We start from the raw sequence: 25,435 nt of genomic DNA on the forward strand, positions 1-25,435 counted from the left end.
GAGGTCCTGCGTCACTCCAGCCGTCCAGCTGAACATTCCACTGCATCTGCATGCCACATTCCGTACTTCCTCAGGAAGCAGCGCTCACTTCCTGTCCAATTACTGCCTAAATCTGCACAGAGTGATGGGCAGGACGAGGCGTGAGCACGCCTCCCCTCTGTTCCACTGTTACGCGCGCACACACTGGTCAGAAGTGGTCAGCCATGCAGGTGTTACGGCAGCCGAGTCCTACCTGTCTCCTTCTTTGTCTCCTCCTTTGTGTCCTGGCTTTCCTCGTCACCTGTAAGGACGTACCTGTTTCTGCGACTTTGCGCTTCTGCGTTCTGTTAACAAGCTTTCGGAAAGCTCGGTTGACTTTTGTTTGTCTTGAATGTTAACTGGTGTATTTTTTATATCTTTCCCTCTGACCCATGCTGTCCGACAACTGCCATCAGGTACAGAAGTCAAATCAGGTCAGTATGAAGTCAGCCAGCTAAAATTCTTATGACAACAGGATGTTTGGACACGTTTATGGAGATTTTAGTGTAGATCAGAATTGCTAGGTCTTTTAAATGAATTGCGTTACTTTTTGTCTTAATAGCCTGGTGGGGGTTTTTTTGTGTGTGTGTGTGTGTGCGTGCACGCGTCCAAGACGTGTAAGTCTGTCATGTGTGTGCTTTTACTAATGTTTACTGTTTATACAGGATTGTTCAAATGTTTTTTCCCTTTTGTGGTAGCACATGATCTGATGTCACTATGTAAGGCGATGGGATTGCCCCTTTGTTGTCACATTTACTGGGTTAGAGAAACAGATCTGAAGCAGGATTCTGAGAGTTGTTTACCAATACCTTATTATTGACGGACAGAACCAAGAAATGTCTGCTTTTCTCACAAATAGCACAAACTTCCCCATTTGTAATGCTGCGATTGGGCTTTGTGCATGCATCTGTGCTATCTAACAGGTCTAGAATGCGCTGTGGCTTACTTGTTGCAGTGTTCTCGAGCCAGCTGACATGTTCTAAACATGTTTGTGTACGATGTTACGGCGAGGTGTGAGTGAGAGAGAGAGAGAGGCTGTGAAAAGGCTGGGTGGGGACATGGTTTCTAAGAGAACTCTGGTCTCTGGTGACCTCAGTGGGTTTGTTTAATGAAGTGATTTCCTTCCTATCATGATGCCCCTGATTACTGGTCAGACCCCCCTGGGGCTTTTGCTAGACAGGGGCGGGGGGGGGGCATAGGGAGAGACACCCATACTCCTTCTGATACATTTACATTTATGGCATTTAGCTTTTATCCAAAGCGACTTACAATTATAAGTACAACTCTAGGCATTGTTCAAGGGTTAAGGGTCTTGCTCAGGGGCCCAACAGTGGCAACTTGGCAGTGGTGCAGCTAGAACCAGCAACCAATTACAGGTCAAGTACCTTAACCACTGAGCTACCACTGTCCACTGATACCATATGGTTATATGACCTAGACAGTTTTTGTGACATTCCATGTTCTTAGTTAGATAATGTCACAGTTTTTGGGTCACACCAGACTTTCTATGATCAGATCAATGAAGGGCAATCCTTCGTTCTCAAGAGAATCAGACCTGCTTTATATTCGTTTTTATTTAACTGGCTCAAAATACTATCAGATATTGTGGTACGCTTAAAATGTGTACCAGTGGACTGTCCAAACATGCAGGAGTGTGTCATTCTTTCACCACAGCTTTGGCGGGTACAATATTATCTCTTGATAGTTATAAAGCACAGAACAGCATTAAAACAGAAAGGGATACTTTACCAAAACGACGTTTCAGACTTCCACCTCGTGCACCTTAAACGCTGGGCTCGTGTGTGTGTGTGTGTGTGTGTGTGTGTGTGTGTGTGCAAGTAAAAGTGCCAACGTCCTCGCTTGTCTTCGCAGTAATAAGAAGCGTCACGCTGTCCGTGGACCCCGCGGCGGACGTGGAGCGCGGCGCCAACCTGACGCTCACCTGCGCCGTCGACGCCGCCCACTCCGGCGGCGTCATGCCGGCCTACCAGTACAGCTTCTTCAAAGACTACGAAAAGCGCGAACTGGCACGCCCGCAGCCGACCGACAACGTCGGGCGCGTGGTCTACTCCATCCCCAGCGCGCGCGCCATTCACTCGGGCAAGTACCAGTGCAAGGTCGTGATCGACGGACAGAACTGGGTGAGCAACTTCAGGGACGTCGTAGTCAGAGGTAAAAGTACCCAGCTTCACGATCCACCGGTTTACATTACAGGACAGGAGACACAGTAGCTCAATATTCAGATTCATACAAGAGGCGACAGATAATTATCAAACCTTTTGAAAGGGACAGAAGAGAACGAGCCAAAAGCTGAACCTGTGTCGTCCCCTAAAAACGAAAGTCGACCCAAGCCGAGGCCGCTGCAAACGGTTTTCTCGAACGCGCAGGGCTGCAGGCGCCAGTGCTGACCGTGGACAAGACGGCGGTGCGGGAGGGCGAGACTGTGAGCATCACGTGCAGGGCGGACGGGGAGATGGGCAAGCTGACGTTCTCCATCAAAGACGGCTCCGACGAGGTCCACCGGAAGGAGACCGACAGCGGCCACATGCAAGAGATCATTCCCCTCCGCTCGGCAAGGACTGCGTCACTGACCTGCTCCTATTTCCTCGCCATAGGAACCAAAACCTTGCAGTCAAATGTCAGCAATGTGCTCAGTGTTGCTGTGCACGGTAAGATGGTTTGTTCAGTCACCCAGTTTTCCGAACCAGTCACTTTCAGAGCGTTTCTGCACCAGCCGCCTATTTTCCAGTTTTTCTTCACCTCTGACGTATCTTCCCCCGGTTTCTTTCGTCCCAGAGCTTGACATCACACCCTCTGTCACGGTGCACCCACAGACAGGGGTGATTGAAGGAGACACCGTGAACATCACATGTAGTGTGAACCCGCACTACCAGGACCTGTCTTCACTCTCTCTGAACCTCATGAAAGGGCCAAAGATCCTGGACATGAAAAACGCCACGTACAGCAAGTGCGTCCTGGCAAGCGACTCTGGGGAGTATGAATGCAGTGCCGAGTTGGATGGCGTGAGAAAATCCGGTTCTGTGAATCTTACAGTCAGAGGTGAGAGAGTGTCTAACGTTTGCTCTTTTACCTTACCAATGTGTTATTCACATGTTATAAGTGATTAGCTAATTACTTTTTATTGAACATGTTAGGTTTCTAATTAATAGATATCGTTCAGAAAAAGCGTACAAGTTGGCACTGACAAACATTGAGCCACTGTTGGTAATTCATCCGGATTTCTAAAAAAAAAAGTGCCCGTAAGCTCACACCCCTAGTGAAAGACAAACGTTCCGGTTCTGTCATGTTTGGGTTTGCATGTGTTTTTGTTAAATGTCTTTAGGTGAGCAAAATGTCTCTTGCCTTCTCGTTCACCTACCTAGAGCTGTTCTCCCAGCCAACGGTGACTGTAACTCCCACCGATGTGTTTGAGGGTCAGGACTTCACCGTCCACTGCAGAAGCTTAGACTTCGCATCAGAGAGAATCCGTCGCGATGACGTGAAGTACTCGATCTTAAGGAACGAGGACAATGTGACGCTCGGCCGGTTTGATGGCACGTACAGGGCGATGGCGGGAACCAAGACCAATGGGAATTACACGTGTAGCGCTCAAGTGCGCACCATCGTCAAACGGAGCACCTCGGTGTCCTTTGAAGCCAAAGGTAGCAGCGTCCCACCGAAGCTCAACACAGAGCAGCTTCCCTGAAAGAAAATCTCAAACCCAGAGATGGGATTTCCTCATGTAGCTCAAGCATAGTCTAGCATCCATATAAGCAACCTCCAAACCAGCATGGCATCTAGCTAGATATGGGTGCTAGATCTAGGCCCAATCTCATTTCAAGCCCTTGACGCTACCACTTAGCCCTACCCGTCTGTTTTGGGCATTCAGGCCCAGGGGTAGGGGGTCCTTGTTGGGATACAGGGATAGGGTGAAATGTTAGGGCTACATGGCCCTCCATATGTAGGGTTTTCAGTGGCACACTCCAAATGAAGTGTTACGTGAAATTTCCCTGAATGCCTTGCAAATCACCAGCAAAAATGATGTGCAAGTGACCAAAGCAATCTTCAATTAACCATTTTCTCTGTTATTAAAAGATAAAAATTGTGATATTATCTTAATTGTAATATATTATGGCCCTTGTCTTCATAAAACCTTATCATGATTTGAGCATGACAGTCCCACATTTTTCCATGTGGTTGGTATCGTGTAGTGGGTAACAACATTGCCTCTTCTGTGGAGGACCAAAGCCCACCTGGGCAAGAGCTCAGTGCTGAACCAAGAAGAGTCCTTGGGCAGGACTCCTAACATTACATTGGCCTACCTCTGTGACGTGCCTGAATTTGTTACTCTGGATAACAGCATCTGCCAAATGAATTCAATTTAAATGACACATTTTCCTGTTGTGTCCCCCCCCCCGAAGGCATATAATGGCCAAAAGGTTGCAGATCTTTCCCATAGTTGAGGACAGTATATTGGAAATGTATGTCCAAAATCCATCAAGAACTACCATCGTATCTGGTTCTTAAAAGGTTGCCCCATTTTGTCGGGGAAGATTTCAACCACTACTTCTTATTACCCAGTTCTAAGGGGCAAGGAGACGCTTTAAACAAGGAATAGTGGTAAAAATAAAAGGTCATTGGGCCTTAATCGAAATGAATATCAAATTGAATTAACAATACTTTTCAACAAGTGTTACAGATTTAGCCATTATCTTAACTTTCTGCAACTTCCTCCCTGCAGTGCTCGTCTCCAGGCCTGTGATCACGGTGGACGAGCGGGTGGTCCTGGGTCGCCCCTTCAATATTTACTGCTATTCAGAGAACGGGAGCTTGCCCATTAACTACACCCTGATTTGGAAGCGCACCGTCTTGAATCATAGCATTTTGACGCACACCAGACAACAGGCCCAGTTCACTGCCACAGTCCACTCAGAGGCTGACGTCCACAGCCTCGCGTGCGGGGCCCAGAACTATGACCGCAAGCAGCCTCTGATGAGTAGCACTCTCAAGGCATCGGTTACGGGTGAGCTGACCGTTATGTTTCATCCAGCAACTTCACACGGAGTATAACATGACGCAGGCCATTTTGGGAGAAGGTTTTGTTTTGATAAAGTTGTAGTCCTAAATATACATAGATTTCCCAAACTCTATGAATCATTAATAACTAAAGGCAGTCGCTCTGTTTGTGAAACCCATTGTATAACTCACATCTCAAGAAAGGTTACTGTAAGACACTGTATTGAATAAGGTGTATTAGATTAGGTAATATACAGAGCACAGTGTGTGCCTGTTTTTAGGAGGGTTTTTTTAGTTGTGTTTGGACATATTTGGATATCAGTTACGTAACTTCCTTTGTAGTATAATGAAATGACTCAGAGTTCCAGTGGTTTTGATAAAGGAGAGCATAGAGCTAATGGGGGGGGGAAGCTGTTTCTGTTTGCAGTGTCTGTAAAAGGCATATGTGTGGTTTTCCAGGCCTCTGGTTAGTACAGTACAGAGACTGACCAGGACCCAGGTTAAGCCTCAGTTGTACTATGCATATAACTCTGCCCCTGACACATACATGAAGTGCATGAAAATAAGCCATCAGAGTCTAACCGTGACGGACGTGTTTTCCCGCAACCTCAACCGCATTCTTGCTCCGGGCAGTTCCCGCGCAGAAGGCGTTCCTCACCGTCGTCCCGACACCCGAGGACATCGTTGAGGGCCACGACATCTACCTCATATGCAGCATCATGAGGGGCACACCACCATTCACCATCAAATGGTACCGCCAGGATGACAGGGGTCTGCTGTACACCAACACCGTGTCGACCAACTCCTCGTCCCACACCCTTGTGGGCGTGCACAATGAAAACAGCGGCACGTACTACTGTGATGTCCAAAACTACGGCAGTGACAGGGCCTTGAGCAACAAAGTAAGCTTCACAGGTAAAGCAGGCTGCGGTACTTTCTGTCCTCTCACTGTCCCCTTTTTTTGGCTTCTCTATCTCTTTCCCTCTCTGCCCACCTTCTCCTTTTTAGGGTTCACTGAGTACACAAACAAATAGAACTGAAATGTCTGGCCAAAGGCTATCTCTCTCAGTAAATGCTTTCCTTCGTCCCTAGCTATTGTGGAGCCGAAAACAAAAACAGTCTCGTTTGTCTCCTAACCAACTGTCTGTCCTCCTAACAATCTGTGTGTGTGTGTGTGTGTGTGTGTGTGTGTGTGTGTGTGTGTGTGTGTGTGTGTGTGTGTGTGTGTGTGTGTGTGTGTCTCCTACGATGCAGTGAACATGGCCAGGTGGAAGAAAGCCCTAATCATCGGCGCTTGCCTGCTGGCTTTAGCAGTGGTGGTGGTGGTGGTGTTGATTCGCTACAGGGCTAAGCGAGGTAGAGAGACCTACAGCCTGCCTAGTGTCACCGTAGCCCCGCATGCCTGACCCTCCTCTCAACAAAACCCCTCTTTCAACCTCTCTCTCTGTCACAGGTAAACGAGAGACCGCTGTCAAACTCTCCGTGTGAGTTGGCTTGCTTGTTCACTTCTTAGCTCAGCTGTGTATGCAGTTACTGTTAGTATCAAACACTAATTACTATTAGTCACAGTTGATTGGGCGCTAGATGTATGCTCTTAGACAACAGTCGTCGGTTTGCTTACCTGGCTAGCAGTGTATCTATTAGGTACTGGTACACTGGTACTGGTACACTGGTACTGGTTGGAGAGCTCAGCCAGTAGTCAATTATGCTAGAGTTTTTGTGTTAGCACTGTGTGTTATACTAGTGTGCAGATAAGCAGTGCACAGGAAAGAGACACGGATACACAGACAGTCTGAAAAGTCATTATGGTGATTAAAATGTCTATGATCTAAATGCCAGAGGAGTTTTTTTTTTTCCATAGGGGAAAGGGAGACGTTGGTGGGTTTGTTCACCCTTTTGCTTAGCAGTGAGAAGAGAAATGCTCTCTTGTGAAATGCTGGGACTAATTGTTTCTTCGTAATTCTCCAGAAAGCCTGCAAGCCCTAAATCAGATGACTCAGTAATATCACACCCATGACACCCAACTTTCTAGTGCTCCGGAAGGTAGCCTCTCTTCATTTTTTTAATCTTTGTTATTTTTCCCCACCCATCTGTATTCTAATAGGCTCTCTAGAACAGTCCAGAGTCAGAACTGTCTAGAACTTTAGTTGGGTTTAGATGTGGATTCTGGCTGCCAGTTCTGGGCCACAGCTTTAAGACGCTGTTATTTATTATCATGCATGCTGGCAACTTTGCTATCTACCCCAGATTTATTTTAGCTGTGTTAGGGGTGGGATGGATTGGGGGGGGGTTGTGCATGTGTGTCACCGAACAAGTATCTGCCTGGTCGTGTGTAGAACCTCTCCAGCAGATAGATGCTGCATTTATTTGGAATTCTGTGTAGTTGGAGTCGGCTCATTGTTAAAGTTCCAGAGCTGGGTGGTTGTTGTTGTTGTTGTTGTTGTTCTTGTTTGTTTGTTTTTGTGGCCATTAGCATTAGCCTTTGCTTGCTAAAGAGCTATGCTATCATCTGTAGCCATGTCATGGGAGCATCCCCCCTCCCCCATCTTATTCCAGATGGAGCTCGACCACCTTCTCTGGCTCAACACTTTGGCATCAAGATCAAGAGACTAACCAAAGGAACTCAGTGTAAACTGACATCATTTCCTGTGGGCACAAGTAATAGGACGACCTACGGCATCCTGGAAACATTATAGAGAAGGAGTGCTAAACGTGAACTGATCTAAATCCTCCCAGAGTCTAACATCTAAACCCAAAATGGAAAGAGGGGGGCCATTTGCAGTGCTTTTTGGTTTTTTACAGAGGTAACGGACCGGGAATCAAAATGTTGTCATGGACAGCCTGTTTTCAGCAACCTGTTTTAAGAGTTTTTGTTCCCCGTTTTGGACGTTTTCCACCACATTTCTTGTTAACAGAACACAGAAATCCTTTTATTAGCTCTTTTCCAGTGGAACACACACACACACAGAAAGTGATAGCATGCTAATAATGCCCAGAGGAGGAAACCAAACCGTGTGTGTGTGGGGGGGGGTGTGTGGGTGTGGGGTGTGGGGGGGTGAGTGTGAGTGAGTGTGTGTGTGAGACGAGCCATTTCCACACTTGCATTCTCCTGCCCGCTCGATTTTGTTGTCCTTGGCTCCTTTTTATGCTTCACTAGTTTCATCTGTTTACGTTTTTGCTTGGTCACCTGTCTTGAGAGTTGGATAAATTGGAGGTTGTGTTGTATTGTTTGTTGGGTGGGGGATGGGTCGTTTTGTGTTTCTGTTTCACTGTAGCTTCATCCATAGGAATACGTATGTATATATATTTGGTTGGTTAATAGTTTAAGAATCAGGAAGCTGTTGAAGGAATAAAAGCTGTTTTATTTTGCAAATTTGGTCATTCCATGCTGGATTTTTAAAAAAATATTTATTGCTAGTATTGTTTTAAATAACATTTTGTCTTAATAGTTGTTCTTAAAGCAGTCCTGTAACAAACTCATTCTATTTCTAAGTATTCATAATCTATAATATTGAATTTTTTTATAAATCATTATAAATGTTAAGTGTTTATAGGTGGTGCCTACCTTAATGATTGTATCTTATCTGTTTGTCATGTTTCAGCAGAGTCTGGGTTCATGTCTGGAATATTTCTGATCTGTAGAGTTTCATTAACTGCATTCTGTCACTGACCTGAATCATTTCATCAAAACGACTAGCTCCCTTTGCCTTTATCATTATCTGAAACCGAAAGTCGTTTGTTCAGAAACACACCTTGTAAAAATGAATTCCTGTACTCCTAGTGGACGAAGAAGGATGCAGCTGTCAGCATTCACATGCGTTTGGCAGTTGTTTGTAATGCACACTGCAAAGAAGCTCTGTAGTGTTTCTTTGCTTTTTTTTTTTACCTTCCACACTCTAAACATAAATATTTATTACAGCTGATTTTAGATTTGAAATGCAAATAAATTTGATTGTTACTCAGCCAGAGGTTATTTCAGTAATGAATGTCATAGGCTAAGGGAAGCCAGTAATATATGCTAAGTGGAAAGTATGCGCTGCCTGTTAGGCTGAGGATGCTATGCTAATCTCTAAACCTGCAGTGCACTGCAGCCTGAACAAACCCATGGGCTGAGTAATCATTCTAAAGCCCTGGTTGATTTGAATCTAGGCTTTGGCTGGGGCACATTCTGGAACTTGACATAACTACAGTCATGTCTTCACTGTTGGTTCAACAACTCTTCTTTGATGGTTTTAAATCTCCTTCTGTTTCGACTCTGGATTCGGCCGAGGTTTGGGGTGCGTTAGCAGAGGCGTGTTGTCTCTGTAGGTGGCTAACGCGCTCCTCTCACTGTGTGTTGTGTAGCTCGCGTGAGCAGCGGCAGCAAAGCAGGCATGTGGAGCAAGAGGCCTCCAGGTCCAGGTAAGATTCCGAATATATCCATGGCAGATTCCCAGCCCAGGTGTCTAGACCCCTTGCCCCTCCCGCAAGCCCACTTTAAGTCAGGCAGTGGGGGATCACTGGGGGAACGCTCAGGTTGTTCCAAACAGCAACGTGGAATTAACAGGAGAATCTTCAAGACTACATATGAAATGTCTGTTCCAGAGTCTTCGGTCACACCAGGATTCAGAAGTTGATATTTGACTTTAGGAAGTCACACATTTTAAATGTTTCATGTGTGTGTGTGTGTGTGTGTGTGTGTGTGTGTGTGTGTGTGTGTGTGTGTGTGTGTGTGTGTGTCAATAGCACACTGCAGTGAGGTAGGAGATATGGAGGAACCAGAGGAGTCTAACGTGGAGTATGCAGAAGTGATGCATTCAAATGCAGTGAACCCCACACTCGGTAAAGAAAGCACTCAGGAACTTGCTCAATAAAATCGCAGTGTGGCTTGCCTGTACTGGAAAACCCCTTGGTTTCCCTTTATGGCATATCGTTTCTCTCTCTCTCTTCTTTGAAGATGGTAATTATTCTTTCATGCTTTCCTTCACTGATAACAGTGAATCCTCTTCCTGGGAGTTGTCCAGTCCCAAAGAACAGTCTTCATTAAACCAGTTTTGGTCCTTTTTTGAACAGGGCTATCTTCTGCTGTATAAACAGGAAAGGCTGAGTTAACTGGTACAGTAATACTCCCACCACTCCCCTGACCACCTCCTTGTATCTGATCTACTATTATATTTATCATAGGATACAGAACAATCCCTTGATCACAGTAGGAAATGTACCTCTGTGAGTAGTTTTCGAGTTGGAGTAATGCTATTTAGGAACATTGTTTGTTTCCGCCATTTTGGCATCGTAGGACATTCTAAACTATTTTGTCTCCATGGTTATGTTGAGTGATGATGTGAGACACCAGATTTCTCTCTCTCTCTCTCTCTCTCTCTCTCTCTCTCTCTCTCTCTCCCTTCCCCTTTTCTTTCAGTTCCATTGAAGAAAGGAACAGACACGGTATACAGTGAGGTTCAGACCTCTTCTCAAGGTATGGCTTTACTGAGTGCGTACACATGCGCATGCACCCGTTCTCAGAAGTGAGCACTACCGTTAGTGGTGCAGTTGAATGGAGCAGCGTGCAGAGGGAATTTGGTTGACGTTTCTGTTGCCATTACTGCACACACGGGGGCTCCGTGGTTGTTTGCTTAAACCTGAGCCCAGTTTCATTCTAATACATTCTAGAACTCAGTATAACTGCGGTCAGGTTTTACTATTAGTTCTAAAACCCCTCTTAGTCAGATAATCCCAGAATCCCTTTTGACTCGACTCTGTAGGTGTGTCAGTAGAGATCGTTGAATGGCACCTGTTTCAGCCTGGGATAACTGAGTTCGGGTGCACTGGGGCAGGGATACGCTGAGTCGTTCTGTGCTGAGTGAGACGGGAGCTCCATAACACCGCCCCGTCTGCTGGGTGAGGTCATTCTCCCTGCCTCTGTCCACTGGCACGTCCTGTTTGCTACATACCCTTGTATTTCAAAACAGGTTGTCAGTTTTAGGAGTGAACTAAGCGAAGAAAGCTCTGGATTTTAGAGGGAAAAAAAGACTTCACACGAGCGGAAGTGTTCCCTTCTGCTGAGAAAGAGGGGGAACTAAGGAAAAGATACAGAAAGAGAGAGAGAGAGAGACAGGAAGGAGATTAAGGATGCAGAGACAGTGAAGGGAGAGAGAACGTGCTTTGGTAGCAAAATGTTAAGTTCATATCTCTTATGAATGTGGGAGAAAGGGCATCTTTTACTGATGTCATGGAAGCGCACCCCTCCTGCATTTATATAGACTGACTCATAGAGAGCATTTCAATGACAGACCTGCTGGAATAATAGTGAAATATGTTCTGTGCAGGGGTGGGTGAATTGTTGAGGGGGTGTGAGTACAAGAGAGAGCAAACAATAGCTGTCCGCTGAGGGGAAAAAACAGTCAAAGTTTCCAGTCTGGAAACAAAGAAACAGGGCCGTGGTTTCCTTTCTTTTCTGCACATGTATGCAGTTGCGCGTGCGCGCACACACACACACACACACTCACAAGGTCTGTAGAGGAAAGACCAGGGGAGACTATCAGAAAAAAGCTAGTCACTATTTAAAATAAATAATCTAGAATTGGTACAGGAGGATGACTCCATAATTTGGAGTGAATTTTATGTTTAAAGTGGCTGACAAATGCCATGACAAAATATCAATAAATACACATCAAGAATGATTGTAGTACTATTCAACAACCTCTTGGGGGAGATGTTCCTGCCCCTACACCTTTAAAGGTTGCAGAGGGAGGGAGGGTGTGTGTTGTGTGACATTCCTACACTGCTAGAAAACAACACATTCAGAACTTCCAGGTACTTTTTACTGTCCTATTTGGAAAACATTGTTTTGCACTAAAAATTTTAAAAGGTATATGCATACAATGTTATCAGTACATTGTTGGGGGTGCTCAGTGTTTTGCATTATGTATAGTTTGTACAGTATGGATAAGAGTCAAATAATGAAAATGCATTTATACATGAATGATCTTAAAACGTTCTGCTCTTCAGCTAAGAATTATAATAATTAAAGGAGTCGTATTTAACAAACAGCACACAAATGTTTTCCTCGTAACTGAAAATTGTAGGTGCTCATAAGTAATGAACAGAACTGTGGTTGTTGCATTTTGTGTGTTGTATGCAACTGTATGTAGATGTAGGTATACCTACATGTGTGCATCTCTCTCTCTCTCTCTCTCAGGGTTTGTGTATTGAGTAGGAGAGCTCCCCTTAATTCCATGTGACGACAAAGCAGTACAACTCAGCTTCGTTCATCCCTCTGTTCTGTGCATCTGAAAGCCTCGTGTCTACAGTATAAAATGTGCTTGTTGAAATGGGTAAACTGGAAAAAAAAAAAAAAAAACTTACTGGACAAATGTTTTTTTTGTTGTTGTTTTGTTTATCAGCCATAACATTGCATTAGTTAATTCAAAGTAGTTAGAATTTTTTTGTTTTTTCGTACAGAAACCATGTGAGTATACAACTACTCACCTTTAGCAGGTAGCTTCTTTTATATGTTATTTGATTAAGTAGGTACGGTGGACTATGAGGGTCATATTATCATTTTGATATAGTAGTGGAAGCCGTGCATTAGGGTACTCTGCAATTCCAAAATAAGGGATATTCCAGTGTTTTTAAAGAGCAGTTGGTGATGGTCCAGGGATAAATGCTGGGATAGTACTTTCTGCCAGTTGTTACTGGACAGTGATCCTATGCTATCTTATTATTCCCCAAACCCATTTCTTTCCCAGTGTGGCTGCTGGTAATTTTGCACTGAAATGTGTGTTCGTACTTCTTAAACTGCTTTCTTTGTTTGCCATTTTTACAAAATAAACAATATGGGGGGAAAAAAGTCTCATTCAAAATAGTGCCTTCCCAAGTTCAACGTGTGTTACGACTTGTAAGAAGAGACAGTTAACATTTCCGAACTTTCCTGTTCCAACGTGGGGAGAAGACGGTGCCTGTGCTCGTGGTCAGGTAATCACACTTCAGTCAGCAACCACAACACTTTACAGCCATCCGCCACATAGCATCACGTCAGTGGGGACAGAGAACTTAATTAGGCTTTATCAGAGCTTCACGGGCTAGTGTTCATTCTCCGGAGAACTGTGTAGTGGTTTATAACTTTGATGATTTATAAATCATGATTGACAGATTGATTGGGGCATCACCCTGATTAGTATAAATTAATTCTTTAAACTTATTTCATCTACCAAAAATTAGAATATCACTCATGACCCACAAGCATTACAACTAGAGTATATTTATTGAATAAGCCGAGAACAGAGATAAAAACCATTGATTAAGATTCTAATAATGACCAGAGGTACTGGGTCTTCTAAAATTGCTATAGTATATCAAATTAAGCAATAGAAGTAACCAAAACTAATTAACACAAACTAGATTTGTGGAGGGCCAAAGTAGCTACCTAATAAAAGAAAGGAAAGGATGAAAGAAAAGAACAACTGTTTAAGGTACCCATCAGAGTGATGAACCAGCCAGTCTACTTATCGACCCAAACAACGCCCAGGTAAGGAGAGGTATTGGTGGTGAGAGAGCATGGCGACAGTGTGACAGGAAAACTTAGAAGAGAAAGAGAAACTTGTGAAACAACCAGAGAGGGAACCACTTTAAAGGGTTGAGGAAGCTGATGCATCGCAAGATGCAAACGTTACTCATCTAATTTTGATATTTAAACTAGCTTTACTATTGATACCAAAAGTAAAGTAAAGTAAAAAGGGGAAATGCTTGTTCTTACGACTCACTGGGCTCAATGTTCAAACAGTCTGCGGGGCACAGAGAGAGCGTGTCCAGGAGCGACGTAGGCCGATGACAATGAAGCGACTAGGCTTCTTCATACATGGGGTTGGATTTTCGGAGATGGCTCAGGTAGAGGATCCTAGGCTGTTTCAGGCAGGCCCTTCAGAAGTAGGCGGTTTGGGTAGAAGTGGTCATGTGTCCCGTCCTTGCTTTTTATGCTGATCCTGGAACAGTTTATCACCAGCCATGCTATGAAACCTTAGTCGCAATCAACACAGCAAGGCAAGGTTTTCTTGATGCAAGTTCTGATGAGACAGACCCCCCTCATCACAGACCCTCCCCTGCCCATCATGGTGCTCTCTGTGGCTCAGGGCATGGCGTTGGTTTCCTTTGCGGAACAGGGTGTGGTGGGGGCATCCTCAAGGGCATAGGCTATGGTGGGGAAACCCAGCAGGAAACTCTTTAAAATATGATTTTAGAATGATTAACTTTTTTTTTTTTTTGCCTCTTCTTGAGCTAAAAAATATTAAAATTCATTGTTTAAATGTTTATGGATTCAATGTTTATTTATACATTTTTAACTGAGCCCACAAAGGCCAAAAGAACGTCTGTGTGTCCTTAGTTTCAAGAACAGTTAGATGTTTGAATACAGTTCAAATAAAAATATCCCAAATGGATTTTTATCTTTAAGAAGTAGTCAAACCTACATAATGAGTTTTATGATTTGCAGCTGTAGAACATATTTTGCAATTTGCTATTTGGTTAAACATCCAGTGCAAGAGGCTTTTATGCAAACTCTGTAACATTCGTACACCTCATTTGTGCCATTATAATTCAGCCATCTGAATAGGGAGGAAAGCAGCTGTTCAGTGATGAAGGGGATGTGAGCCGCTCTGCAGCTCTACAATGACAGACTTTCAAGAGCTTTTAAAAAAAAAATTTTTGCATTGCTGCTGAACAAAAATAATTCATTAAAGGAAGAATCTGTCAATTTCACAAAATGAATTTTGAATTTCTGGATGATTTATTAGCATGTCTTTACCTCATTTTTAGAGGGAGACATGTAATTTAAGTTCATTATGGCTTAACTTTTTGTAGACCTTTTTAACTGACCCCACAAGAGCTGAACGAAACTGTAAATGTCAAACTTCTCTCCCATTTACAGCAATATATAAGAAATTCATACCTTGAGTGGCCTGATGGATTAACTCTGTTTTAACACTTAACAAGGAGATGTTTAGATCCAGCTCCAGAAGACTGGAGATCAGCAGAGTTTGGCGACTCTTCTGCTCCAACACACCAGATTCAACTCGTCAGGTGAATGACCAGGCCTGAGTGGGGAATTCGCCCAAACTCTGTTTAGTCATCCATGTCCAGAGTTCAACACCTGTGCCTGTTGTGTGAGACAGACATTCATCTCTTTTTATATTAACATATATTTGTTTTTTTAATTGGATAAATAAGATATTTTTAATCATATGCTACACATTACATTTCAACAGAACCTTTAAGAATGAAAATATGGACCTAGATTTTCAGATTAAAAAAAACAAACAAAAAAAAACAGGTAGGGTCATATTGAGGCTAGTAGGTTAATCTATTTATCAATTTGACTACACAGAATAGTTTAGAGCCTGAGTTAGCATAGCAATTGTTAATACGACTTAAGGTAAGTAAATAAAAACTTTAGAGCGACAGAGAATGTAAAACTCTGAACTCTCTCTACTATTGCCTACTGGTCATAATGCTAGAAAGAGGAAATTGAGTATGGAAATGCTTGCAAACAAAAGGAAGTTCTTGTGAAAAAATGCTTTAAAAACCTCAAGTCCTGTGTCCTATTCACAGCCTGAATATGTTACAGGAGAATACACCTTAGGTTTTGGTTCATATCATATCTTTAAACAAAATGATGAGAAAAGTGTTAAACTGAGCAAATAGATGCCATCCCTTTAAGTAAAACTCAGAACGCTAATCTAAAAAGCTGTGATAAAATATCAGGGTCAGAGATATTACTGCCCTGAACCAAACTTAGACACAAGGTTATACCCCAGGTTTAACATATGGACTTGAAGATTACTCTGTTTACTTTTAGCACCCTGAAATTGTGTTTCAAATTTAACACTTCTATCATATGCTAATCGCTTTTATTACAAGTAGTTTTCCGAATGGAGGCCTGATTGGAGATTTGCTTCCTCTAGTGAGGGCAGGAGTGTAACATTTCCCATCTCCCATTATTCCATGATCATCCTAATGACGACTGCTAACTGATCACTCAGGAGACTGTGGTGGCTGTCCCGCCAGGTTTGAGTTGGCATGAGCAGACCGGCTCTGGGAAGAAGACCCAGTTTTGTTGCTATGCCATGGGAAAGACTACAAGAGTACATATTCATTGGCCATGTATGTGCTCACTTTAAAGCTGAACAATTAGAAAGAAACTGTTCTGTGAATGATCACTGAGAGGTTTGTGTTCAGATGTCCCTTGTCCACTATCAGTTTTGTTCATGACAGGTTCCAGTCCAGTGGGTGTCTCCTCCTCTCTTTGTGACGTTTGGTAATTATTGTCTCCCACCCCCCACTGCCCTTCTTCACTTCCTGCCCTCCTTTGCTTTGTATCAGGATGAGCTCCACTCTGGGCTTCGTGTTGTTGGGTCTCGGGTCACTGGTCGCAGGGGAAGTTGTGGAGTCTTTCGAAAAATTGTGTCCAGAGTTTTTCGTGCGCAGTCCGCAAGGTCAGAACAAAGTCATCACTCCCACTATTGTAGAGGGCACTCACTACAAGCAGATTTGTCAGTGCTGGAAAAACAAATACAGATACGCTATGCTCTACGACACATTCCACAGGATCCCTGTATACTCTGCCTATACGTTTTATATTAAAGGTAAAACTCAACGAAGCGACGCTTCGAAGATTGAACCTCAGGTAGGTAAGCGGGTGTGAACCTTTAGCTACAGTTACTTGTAAATCTCTTTCTTTCAAAGTAGTATGTGAATATTCAGTGCAGGCAGATCCAATGCTAATGTACAGTAGCTAAGCTAAATGTGAAGATCCATTTGAATAATATTGAATAATGGCAAACATATCCTCTGCATATCCTGTTCACAGAAACCCAACTTTTTATTATTCAAACACTGGCTACTGCACTAGGTACAGATATAATTTTATAGAAGTACAATTACAAACTGTAGCCTATTTATACTTAAGAATTTATCAGTCACTCTGTAACCTCAGAAGCCATAGTCATAGTTTCTGAACACAGACCCAGTGCTGACCGGAGAGTATCTGGAATTATATGTGTCAGCTTTTCAAGATTGATCTGACATCCCAAATATCCAGCAAACAGTGTTCATGTGGTCAGAAACAAGGAAGAGTTGGAAGATGGCAAACACATTGCACGTGGCCACTCATGGGCTCGACTCTACAATGTGTTTTTAATAATTACATTTTTGTAATAAAATGACTGGTGAATGTATTTCAAAGAACTTTCTTCCTTTTTTATACGTATCTACTGGCAAGAACAAATAAGTACAAATTTCAAATCCAACTTTAATGCAGCTAGAACCTGGTTGAGAATGTAACATTCTCAGAGATTTGCCTTTAAAAGTTCAGTCACCAATGGAGGGGCTGCACTCCACTATATATTTAGAGCAGGCTATACAAAATGGTTTACAAAAGTTTTCGGACAATACTTATAATGTCCAAGTGTGCAGAATCACTAAATGAGGCATACATATTTTTTTTCTTTTCTTGACAGCTTTATGATGTATCATAATAATAATAAGAAATGTATAAATCATACGTTTCACATTTTAATGTTTTCTAAAGAGTGCTGGATTTAAACCTTTGTTTCAAATAGTGATACTCTATAAGTATTATTTGAGTTGTAATATATATTGGAAGTGTGACAAAACAGATGCTTGGTATTCATATCTACCTGCACTGAATTGTAATGGTTCCTCCCACATCAGCACCCCCCACCCCCCACGTGGCACTGATGGTCACATGACCCCTTTGTATTTGCTGCCATCTCTTTCCAGGCGCTTTGTTTCCGTCTCTCCGGCTCCGCCCCCTAATCATGGTCACCCCTGTCCTGGTTTTTCTTATGTGCCTGTGTCCTGTGCCTGTGTCTCCTCTCCATCCTTGTTTGTGAATTCAGCTTTGTCACATCAAATAGAAAAGAAGCGTCCTGGGTGTAGTAATCCAAAAGGAGTAACGCATGCAGCATAATTCAGATTTCTTATACTACAAGATTAGTAAGTGAAAAATTAGTTCTTATATCACGACATAGAAATAAATAATTCTCAATGCCTGAAGACTGAATGCAGTTTATATACTTCCTGTTCCTTAGGCATCCAGCTTTAAATGCTTTTGTTCACTTATCTTTTCTCTTTTCTCTCCCCGTACTTAACAGCTTGAGTTGGAACCTACAGAAGATAACCAGGAGATGTCCGAACACATAACACAAGAAACAATGAACGGGTTCTTTTCTCAGGCTACAGAAACAGACTACAGAGACACAATATATACATTCAGTCATTTGATTCCAAATGGCTATTCTGCAGATCAGGATCAAGATTCTGGATTCCGGCTTCTCTATTACCAATGTTGCACCATAATGAATGGGTTAGGCTAGTGAAGGCGCCTAAAGAGGAAAAATGCTTAAAGAGGAAAAATGCATGTTAACCAAACAAAGTCCAGCTTATATTGTGACTGGGGTCATTTCAGGGGAAAAATTGATTAAAATAGTAAGAAAAACGGATACAAACCCGCCAGAAAACAAAACAATTGGAGTTTAAAAAAAAAAAATGGAGTCAACGTTCCCAGTCATTACTGGACTGCTTAATCTTGCACTAAAAATTGGTTACAAAATTCAACTGATGGGATGGGAGGCAACAAATCTGCACCAATATTGAACTGTTTACCTCTTTCGGTTTCTAACCAATTATCTGTCCTAGCTGAGTCATCGTGCCAAAATTTCATGTCCAGTGTTTGCTGCCCAGTGACTACAGTTGGTGCAGTCAAGACCTCCATGACATCAACTCTTGCAAAGATGGGCCATCCTATTTCTGTGCGGACTTTAATATTCCAAATAAAGTCTTGTTTGAAAGTAGTTTCAAAAAATCATTTAGGAAGAAATATCAGTAGTCTCTGGAATATATAAAGTTACTGGAGAAGAAAAAACATTCTTATGGCATTGGCCCTGCCAATTAACAAAAGGAGAAACATTTGTCAGAACTGCATTTAACTGTACATAAAAGAAATAAGTTCATGTGAGTTCATGTCATCAACACAAACGCTCCCAGGCATTTGCTGCTTCTCTCCTGGCTCCCCTGATGTGAGACAACAGTGAGAGAAAGACAAACACAAAGGAGACAGAAAACACACGTAAGGTTAGTGCTGTTAAAAGTGTTGGCACCCTGTTGACCTCTGGAGAAGTTGGTGTGTGCAGGTGGGGTGAATAGCGGCCATCACACCGTTAGCAAACTAACAAAATGCTTTGAACATGGTACTGAGGGCTTGGTGAACAACACTGTGCTTTAGTCATGATATTACAACTGGCATACAAAGTAAGTACACTTTATTTATAGAGCACATTTAAAATTTGCCAAAGCACTTTACAAAGGAGCAAAATAAGTACACACAATTTCCAGAGAAACTACTTTCACCGTTTCTCTGGAAATGTTGTGCACTTCACTACAATTTTTAATATCTCCACATCTCTTTCTACAGTACACTGCAGTTAAAGGCTGGACTGAAAGACAGCACTGAGACACTGATCATGGCAGCACAGGAACAAGTGCTGAACATGAGCAATAGAAGCTGGGATCTACTACACTAGTCAGGACCCCAGATACAGGCTGTGCAATGACGCCCCTGTGACAATCCAGCACATAACAGCGGGATGCAAGATGCCAGCAGGCAGAGCGCACATGGAACGCCATAACCAAGTGGCTGGGATAGTGTACAGAATCACCTGTGCTGAGTAAAGGCTGGAAGTTCTAAGGTCTAAGTGGAATGCACCAATAAAGGTGGTGGAGAATGAATGTGCCAAGATCCTGTGAGATTTCCAGATACAGACAGACAAGATGGTAATGGCTAACCAACTGGACATAGTAGTGGTGGACAAACAGCAGAAGAGGGCCGGAGTGATGGATGTGGTGATCCCAAGTGACAGAAACATCAGGAACATGGAACACGAGAAGCTCGGGAAGAGGGGAGAGCTAGAAAAGATGTGGTGAAGGCAACTGTGGTTGCCGTGGTAATCGGGGCTGTAACCCCCAAACTGGGAGATTGGCTCCAGCAGATCCCAGGAACAACAGCTTGAATGAAAAAGAATAGAGAAACAGGATGTTACAGACAGAGGTTCTTCATTAGCTGGGAAAGCAAAGTGCTTCTGAAGTTCTGCGACATAGAACCAGTTTACATTAGAAAACACAAATATTTAAATCATACCATTCATCCCACGGGGTTCTAAAGTTCAGGGAGTACAGATCCACAGTATACATTCAGCAGTATGGATTTCTTTTCTTTGAATTTCCTAACATCATTGCTGCCATAGAAACAACTAGCAATGCAAACAGATATGTCATTAATGCAGTATCCATTAGCATTAAAATGCTTTGACACTGGAAAAGACAAATCCTTAATTCTTAAATTATGGTGTTCAACAATCCAATCAGCAGGTCTTCTCTTGGTTTCTTCAGTGTAAAAACTGATTACATCTCTTACTAGTAATACAGTAAACATTTATCCCAGTAATGCATGCAGAGGAATGGATGATAATAATTGATCCTTTCATGGTAGTTATTTTAGTGGCTGTGTCTGTAAGAGATTAGTGGAGATCTTTAAAAAGGGCCGAGTCTGTGTTGTCCTGGAGGATTCTGAAGTGTTTAAAAATATTCACCACTGGTTTATTTGTAGACTGATACGTCAGCACCAAATGAATTCGTGTTGTCTTTACAGTAAGTTTACAGGTCAGTGCATTCACTCTCTGAACAAGCAAAAACACAAGGAAATGCATCATCTACCTCAGGAAACCCACGGTTATAAAAATATTCACACATTTGCATACTTATTTGGAGGAAGTCTTCATTCTCAAGGCAAATGCACATAAGTTTTAGTAGGTGTGAGTAAGGGACAGAGTTTTTGCAAGAATTTGGTTGTGAAGAGTTGTATTGTAAATAATAATGATAGTCTGTAGGTTTATAATGGATGATGGTATTTAAACCAGAATATTCAGATGCAAATGGCCCATCCACAAAGAGCTATCTTTATTCCAAGAAATGTGAGACTCCATGAATATTCCAAAGCTGGGTGGAACCTGGAGAAGGAAGAAATAAACCAAACGAAACAGAATTTCTTTGAATGCTTGTGTAGCAGTGCCACAATGTCATCAGCGCATTTCAGAAATACTAAAGGTACAGGTCCAGCAACACCACGCTTGTCCCAGGAGTGAGAAGGGCACCTGAGGCCGTTGGAGTGCTGACTACAACAAATCTGAGGTAGGACAACACCAATCTCGGTGCAAAAGAGAGCAAGGAGCCTCAAAAGCCTGTGGTGTGCCCTCAACCTCCCAGTGTAAGAGGAAAAAGATAACCATACGCCGGAACGGCCACCATTTCAATCGGATTCTACACCTCATTACTCCAAATTCCTACAGTAAAAATATTCTGTCTGAATTTACATTTTATGGGATTTTGCCATTCCCTTCTTCAAAGACCTAGAGTAAAAACAACTGAAAGTCTCGTCATGAGCACATGAGGAAGTGCTCTTTAAGAATATTCTGGAGTGATGTGATAGTTTATAGAACTTCAAAAAGTGGTGTACATGAAACCAAAAAGACGTTTTACAGGATTTTTCCAGGCATTAGTCCAAATTTCTACAGTAAATCAGTCTTGTCTTATGAGTATTTGAGAGTCATTCAAGTAGATAATGGAGAGATTTGATAACAATTAATTTTATTAAATTTCAAAGTACTATAAATTAAACTTCAAAGGTATATATTAAACCAAATAGAAATTTTACAGGATTTTGTCATTCCATTACTCCAAATTCCTGCAGTAAAACCACTTGAAATACATATAGTGAGTATTGGGAAGTTCTCATTAGGAATATAGTGGAGTGCAGGGGCAGCTAAATGTCATAACAGACTCAGCTAATAAACACATCGGAATAACAGATTTCTGCCCTTCATATTGTCTTATTTGATGGTATGAAATTCCCTGAAGCAGATTATTCTTGTACTTCTGTAGCGATAAGAACAATAGCGACACCTAAACGTCATAAGAAAATATGAATTTGGCTACAATGGTATTTAGCCTCAATATGTAGTTTCACACGACCTATCTGGTAAGCGTGTGTAGACATCGGTCCATTACACACAGTGAAATGCCCTTTTGACTAGATATCCATTTTGGCTCATTTTTGTTTAATTTTGGCTGGATGTAGCATGGATATAATGTATTGGTTGTCACCTTAATATCTTAATTTAAAGATATAATTAGGCTAATAAAGGCTCTTGTCATCAACTAAAATATAGTGTCTCAGCCAAGATGAATTCCCATGGCTCCACACCCAGCACAGTGTGAGAAACTGGGTTTGTGGAGTGTGTTTGTCTGCGAGTGATGCGTTTTTGCGGATAGACCGAAACTATTTTGCAATGACTGTAGGGACCCACTTCTGTTTCTGTTCACCTTGCACCTCCCTACCTCCGCCCAGGACCAGTAGTCATTCTGGGTATCTCTAGCACTCTCATACCACAGCCAAGGGGCTGCATTCTACAACACCAAACAGATGCTTGCATATAAACAAAGATCTAGTCATGAAGTTCTCACATGTTATTGTATGGTTGGTCTCCTCAGCCACTGGTAAGTATAATTTCTCATTGACTAGTGTATAGCTTTGAGGTCTCTGCATCACTGACAGTGTGCAGTATGTGGTTTTAATAAATTAGATTAATTATTGTGCAAGTATCAGTGGGTTATGCATAGACGTGTGCACATGATGTCTGTCTGGGACCAAGATGGTACAGGACTTATTTCAGCTGAGACCTCTGTGAAAAATTTATCTGTTTGTTTTACGGTTTCTCTTCTTTCATTTTCAGTATAATAATAATGGCGCTGCTGCTGGAGAAAAGTCTCATCATTAGAGAAATTATGCATTTATTTTTACAAGCTAAATGAGCCAAAATATGCATTATTATTATTTTTTTTTTTATTCCCAGTGTACGGGAATATAGTGTATCTCCGCAGACAAACAAGCGACTCCGTGGAGTTGCCCTGCGCGTGCTCAGACATCGGCGCAAGAGTGTTTGCCGTCGCTGTCACGCGCAGATGGCTGGACCCGATACGAGTGCTGTATCTGCACGCGGAGGCTGACAGAGGCTCGCCCCATTACGCTTATCGGGGTCGGATCTTTGAGAAGTGGGACGTGGGGAAGCAGAGAGTCAGTGTGAACATCACACACCTGCGAGGAAACGACACGGACATCTACCAGTGTGTGTTCTTCCACGACAGTTCTGCCGCAGGGTACGGTGGAGTTCCTGGAGTGGTGGAGTTCTTTCTCCATGTGGACCCTGGTAGGAATGCTAGCCCAGCGCTCCCTACTCCTCGCTCTTAATGAGATGAATGTTAGCTTTCATTTCAGAAAGGGACAAGCTAAAAAGTAGGAGCAAATTTTGAAGAAATACACATTGGATGGGTTTGGTTTTTTTTAGGTTTTTTTTTTTTCTCACTATTTTATATTTCAAGGTACAACAGGTAGTTCCACACCCTCCCCCTCACTTTCGCACTGTGCATCTTCACTTAAGTTTTAATGTAGTTACTGAATAATTTACAGAGGTTACTCATTATTTCTTAATATCAATTACCAATAAGCCATGAGGACGAAGAAAAAAATGCAGATATTTGTTTGTTTTAGTCCTTCAGTATTGGAAATAAAATTCTGGTCTCCTGACAGCGTTGTAACACCGAAATGAATGTATTATGCTAGACAGAGTGCCACTTTTATTTAAACTCCCTTTAAATTGCATGAGAATTATATATATACAGCTTCAGTTAAATGTTTTGCTGCACCTAACTGAATGTACGTTTTTCATAGTCTTAAAGTCATTTTAGTCTAATAAGTTTATAATAATAATTTTAAGGCTAATTTTATTATAATTAAAACCAATCATATATTCTGTGTTATAGACGAACCGTGCAGTTGCTATGACTACAAGCCTTTGGTGTACTCCCTGTCAGCAGCAGTCCTGCTGCTCTTTGTCTGTGTGCTGGGCTGCACTGGAGTGTTCTGGGTGAGTATGACTGTGTGAGCACTTCTGCACTTGACATTACTATACTGTGTGTTTGTATTGTGCCTGCTGGCACTGAGCTGAGCTGGTATGACTGTCCTGTGTGTTCTGTGCTGTGTGAGTGTGACTACTATGTATTTCAGTACTAGATTAGTGTGACTATACCGTATATTACTATCACTGTAAGTGTGATTGTACTATGTACTACTGTACCATGAGACGTGTGTTAATGTGTGTGTTCGCAGTATTTATTGTTTTACTGATTGAGTGTTATTGTACCGCACATTACTGTACTGTAGATGTAGTCTGGCTCCACCTTCAGCGGGTGCATCCGCCCGATCTCACCCAGGAGTGAGGTTTGATTGAGGTTTAAGCAAGCAGTTGGTTTATTTATGACTTCTAAGAGACGCTGTGTGTTTGCACGAACTTCCTGCCAGCCTCAGAAGCAACCAGATAACCAGCCCATCTATGAGGAGATGTGGGGGAAGGTTCCAGTGAGAAGTGCAAAACGTTAGCCATCGCCTAAACCTGCGCACTACATGGAGATGCACCTTCACAGCCAGCTTCTCTCACTGCTTCAGCATCCGCTATCTTCACTGTTATTGTCTTCTCTCACATCACTGTCACACATGGCTGTAGTGTCTAGTATAGTACATGCAATTTCACATGCTTACCAGACTTTATTCCTTTTATATGATTAGTATGCACAGTCCCAAAGGCTGGTCTTCCTGGTGTAATATATTTGCATTAAATATGTCACATGTGATGGAAATGGTTTTAGAAAATTATGACGTTAATCCTCAGTCATCGGAAATAACTGTGTAAAAAGAGCAAAACAAACAACAGAAGGACAAATCCACATTTAAATGAAGGCATCCAAAACCTGTCTCTTCATCGCATCTGTTTTACCCCAGTCTTGGTGGAGTGTTGTATAGGTCTTTGGTGGTGCTTGGAGGGGTTCTGGTACAAACAAGGGGCGTTTCCTCGAGTGGGCTGGCATAGGTGTCACCCACCCAGAGGAATCATCTGTTCAACCAATCAAAACTGAAACAAATCACCATTATAATTTTGTGCAATTTTGTCACTGGTTATCAAAAAGTGCTTTCCTATTAGTCACTGTTCCTCCTTTACATTAACACCAATCTGGGAAACGTGATGCAGTACAGACTTGGCCTGTAAAACCTGTTTTTAGCTGCTGTCAGCAATCCAGTTCAAACTGGTAATACATTTGATTCTTGGTATTCTTTTCTCTGGTTCTCATAAATTATATTAGTAGTCTTGTAAGTTTCACAGTTAAGTTTGCACACTCACATGGCACCCACTGGATTAATCAACCAGCTCCAGCACATTTGGCTGATGCATTTATCCAAAGCAAC

The 25,435-nt window shown here is 42.4% G+C and overlaps 2 protein-coding genes across 24 annotated transcripts; both read left to right on the forward strand.

Annotated features, from left to right (window-relative positions):
* Positions 1-147: 147 nt before the first annotated feature.
* Positions 148-13,293, forward strand: pecam1b (platelet and endothelial cell adhesion molecule 1b). Of its 18 annotated transcripts, none has more exons than XR_014122661.1 (13): positions 148-282; positions 435-452; positions 1,891-2,190; positions 2,406-2,687; positions 2,815-3,078; positions 3,402-3,680; positions 4,760-5,041; positions 5,668-5,949; positions 6,289-6,390; positions 6,488-6,518; positions 9,379-9,435; positions 9,760-10,489; positions 12,212-13,293. XR_014122661.1 is itself a non-coding variant. In XM_027012364.3 (13 exons), exons 1-13 carry the CDS (start codon positions 204-206, stop codon positions 12,223-12,225), a joined length of 2,112 nt encoding a protein of 703 aa, XP_026868165.2. In that variant the 5' UTR covers positions 148-203; the 3' UTR covers positions 12,226-13,267. The 18 variants fall into 18 exon arrangements, 10 of the variants coding, with proteins under 10 accessions (XP_026868165.2, XP_035388360.1, XP_035388366.1 ...); XR_014122662.1 differs by lacking the exon at positions 12,212-13,293 and having other exon boundaries at positions 9,760-9,855; positions 10,433-10,489; XR_014122664.1 differs by lacking the exon at positions 12,212-13,293 and adding an exon at positions 7,007-7,077 and having other exon boundaries at positions 9,760-9,817.
* A 3,111-nt stretch (positions 13,294-16,404) lies between these two features.
* LOC113578852 (uncharacterized) lies at positions 16,405-25,286 on the forward strand. 6 transcript variants are annotated; one of them, XM_081710623.1, is made up of 7 exons: positions 16,405-16,694; positions 17,943-18,021; positions 18,180-19,335; positions 19,499-22,635; positions 22,992-23,345; positions 23,959-24,062; positions 24,497-25,286. In XM_081710623.1, the coding sequence occupies exons 4-7, from the start codon at positions 22,590-22,592 to the stop codon at positions 24,572-24,574; spliced, it is 582 nt and encodes a 193-aa protein (XP_081566749.1). In that variant the 5' UTR covers positions 16,405-16,694; positions 17,943-18,021; positions 18,180-19,335; positions 19,499-22,589; the 3' UTR covers positions 24,575-25,286. The 6 variants fall into 6 exon arrangements, with proteins under 6 accessions (XP_081566749.1, XP_081566746.1, XP_081566750.1 ...); XM_081710620.1 differs by having other exon boundaries at positions 16,405-16,690; positions 17,806-18,021; XM_081710624.1 differs by having other exon boundaries at positions 16,405-16,690; positions 17,806-18,021; positions 18,180-19,158.
* The last annotated feature ends 149 nt before the right edge of the window (positions 25,287-25,435 follow it).

This window comes from Electrophorus electricus, chromosome 3 (genome assembly GCF_041902795.1).
Source record: "Electrophorus electricus isolate QZ-2024a chromosome 3, ASM4190279v1, whole genome shotgun sequence".
NCBI classification, from domain to species: Eukaryota; Metazoa; Chordata; class Actinopteri; order Gymnotiformes; family Gymnotidae; genus Electrophorus; species Electrophorus electricus.

Coding starts and splice junctions, on each gene's coding strand:
- pecam1b (XM_081710612.1), top strand. CDS start 204: ATGCAGGTGTTACGGCAGCCGAGTCCTACCTGTCTCCTTCTTTGTCTC. Junction 5,042..5,667: donor TCTCAAGGCATCGGTTACGG/GTGAGCTGACCG, acceptor TGCTCCGGGCAG/TTCCCGCGCAGAAGGCGTTC. Junction 6,391..9,378: donor TCGCTACAGGGCTAAGCGAG/GTAGAGAGACCT, acceptor TGTGTTGTGTAG/CTCGCGTGAGCAGCGGCAGC.
- LOC113578852 (XM_081710623.1), top strand. CDS start 22,590: ATGAAGTTCTCACATGTTATTGTATGGTTGGTCTCCTCAGCCACTG. Junction 22,636..22,991: donor GTTGGTCTCCTCAGCCACTG/GTAAGTATAATT, acceptor TTTTATTCCCAG/TGTACGGGAATATAGTGTAT. Junction 24,063..24,496: donor GCTGCACTGGAGTGTTCTGG/GTGAGTATGACT, acceptor ACTTCCTGCCAG/CCTCAGAAGCAACCAGATAA.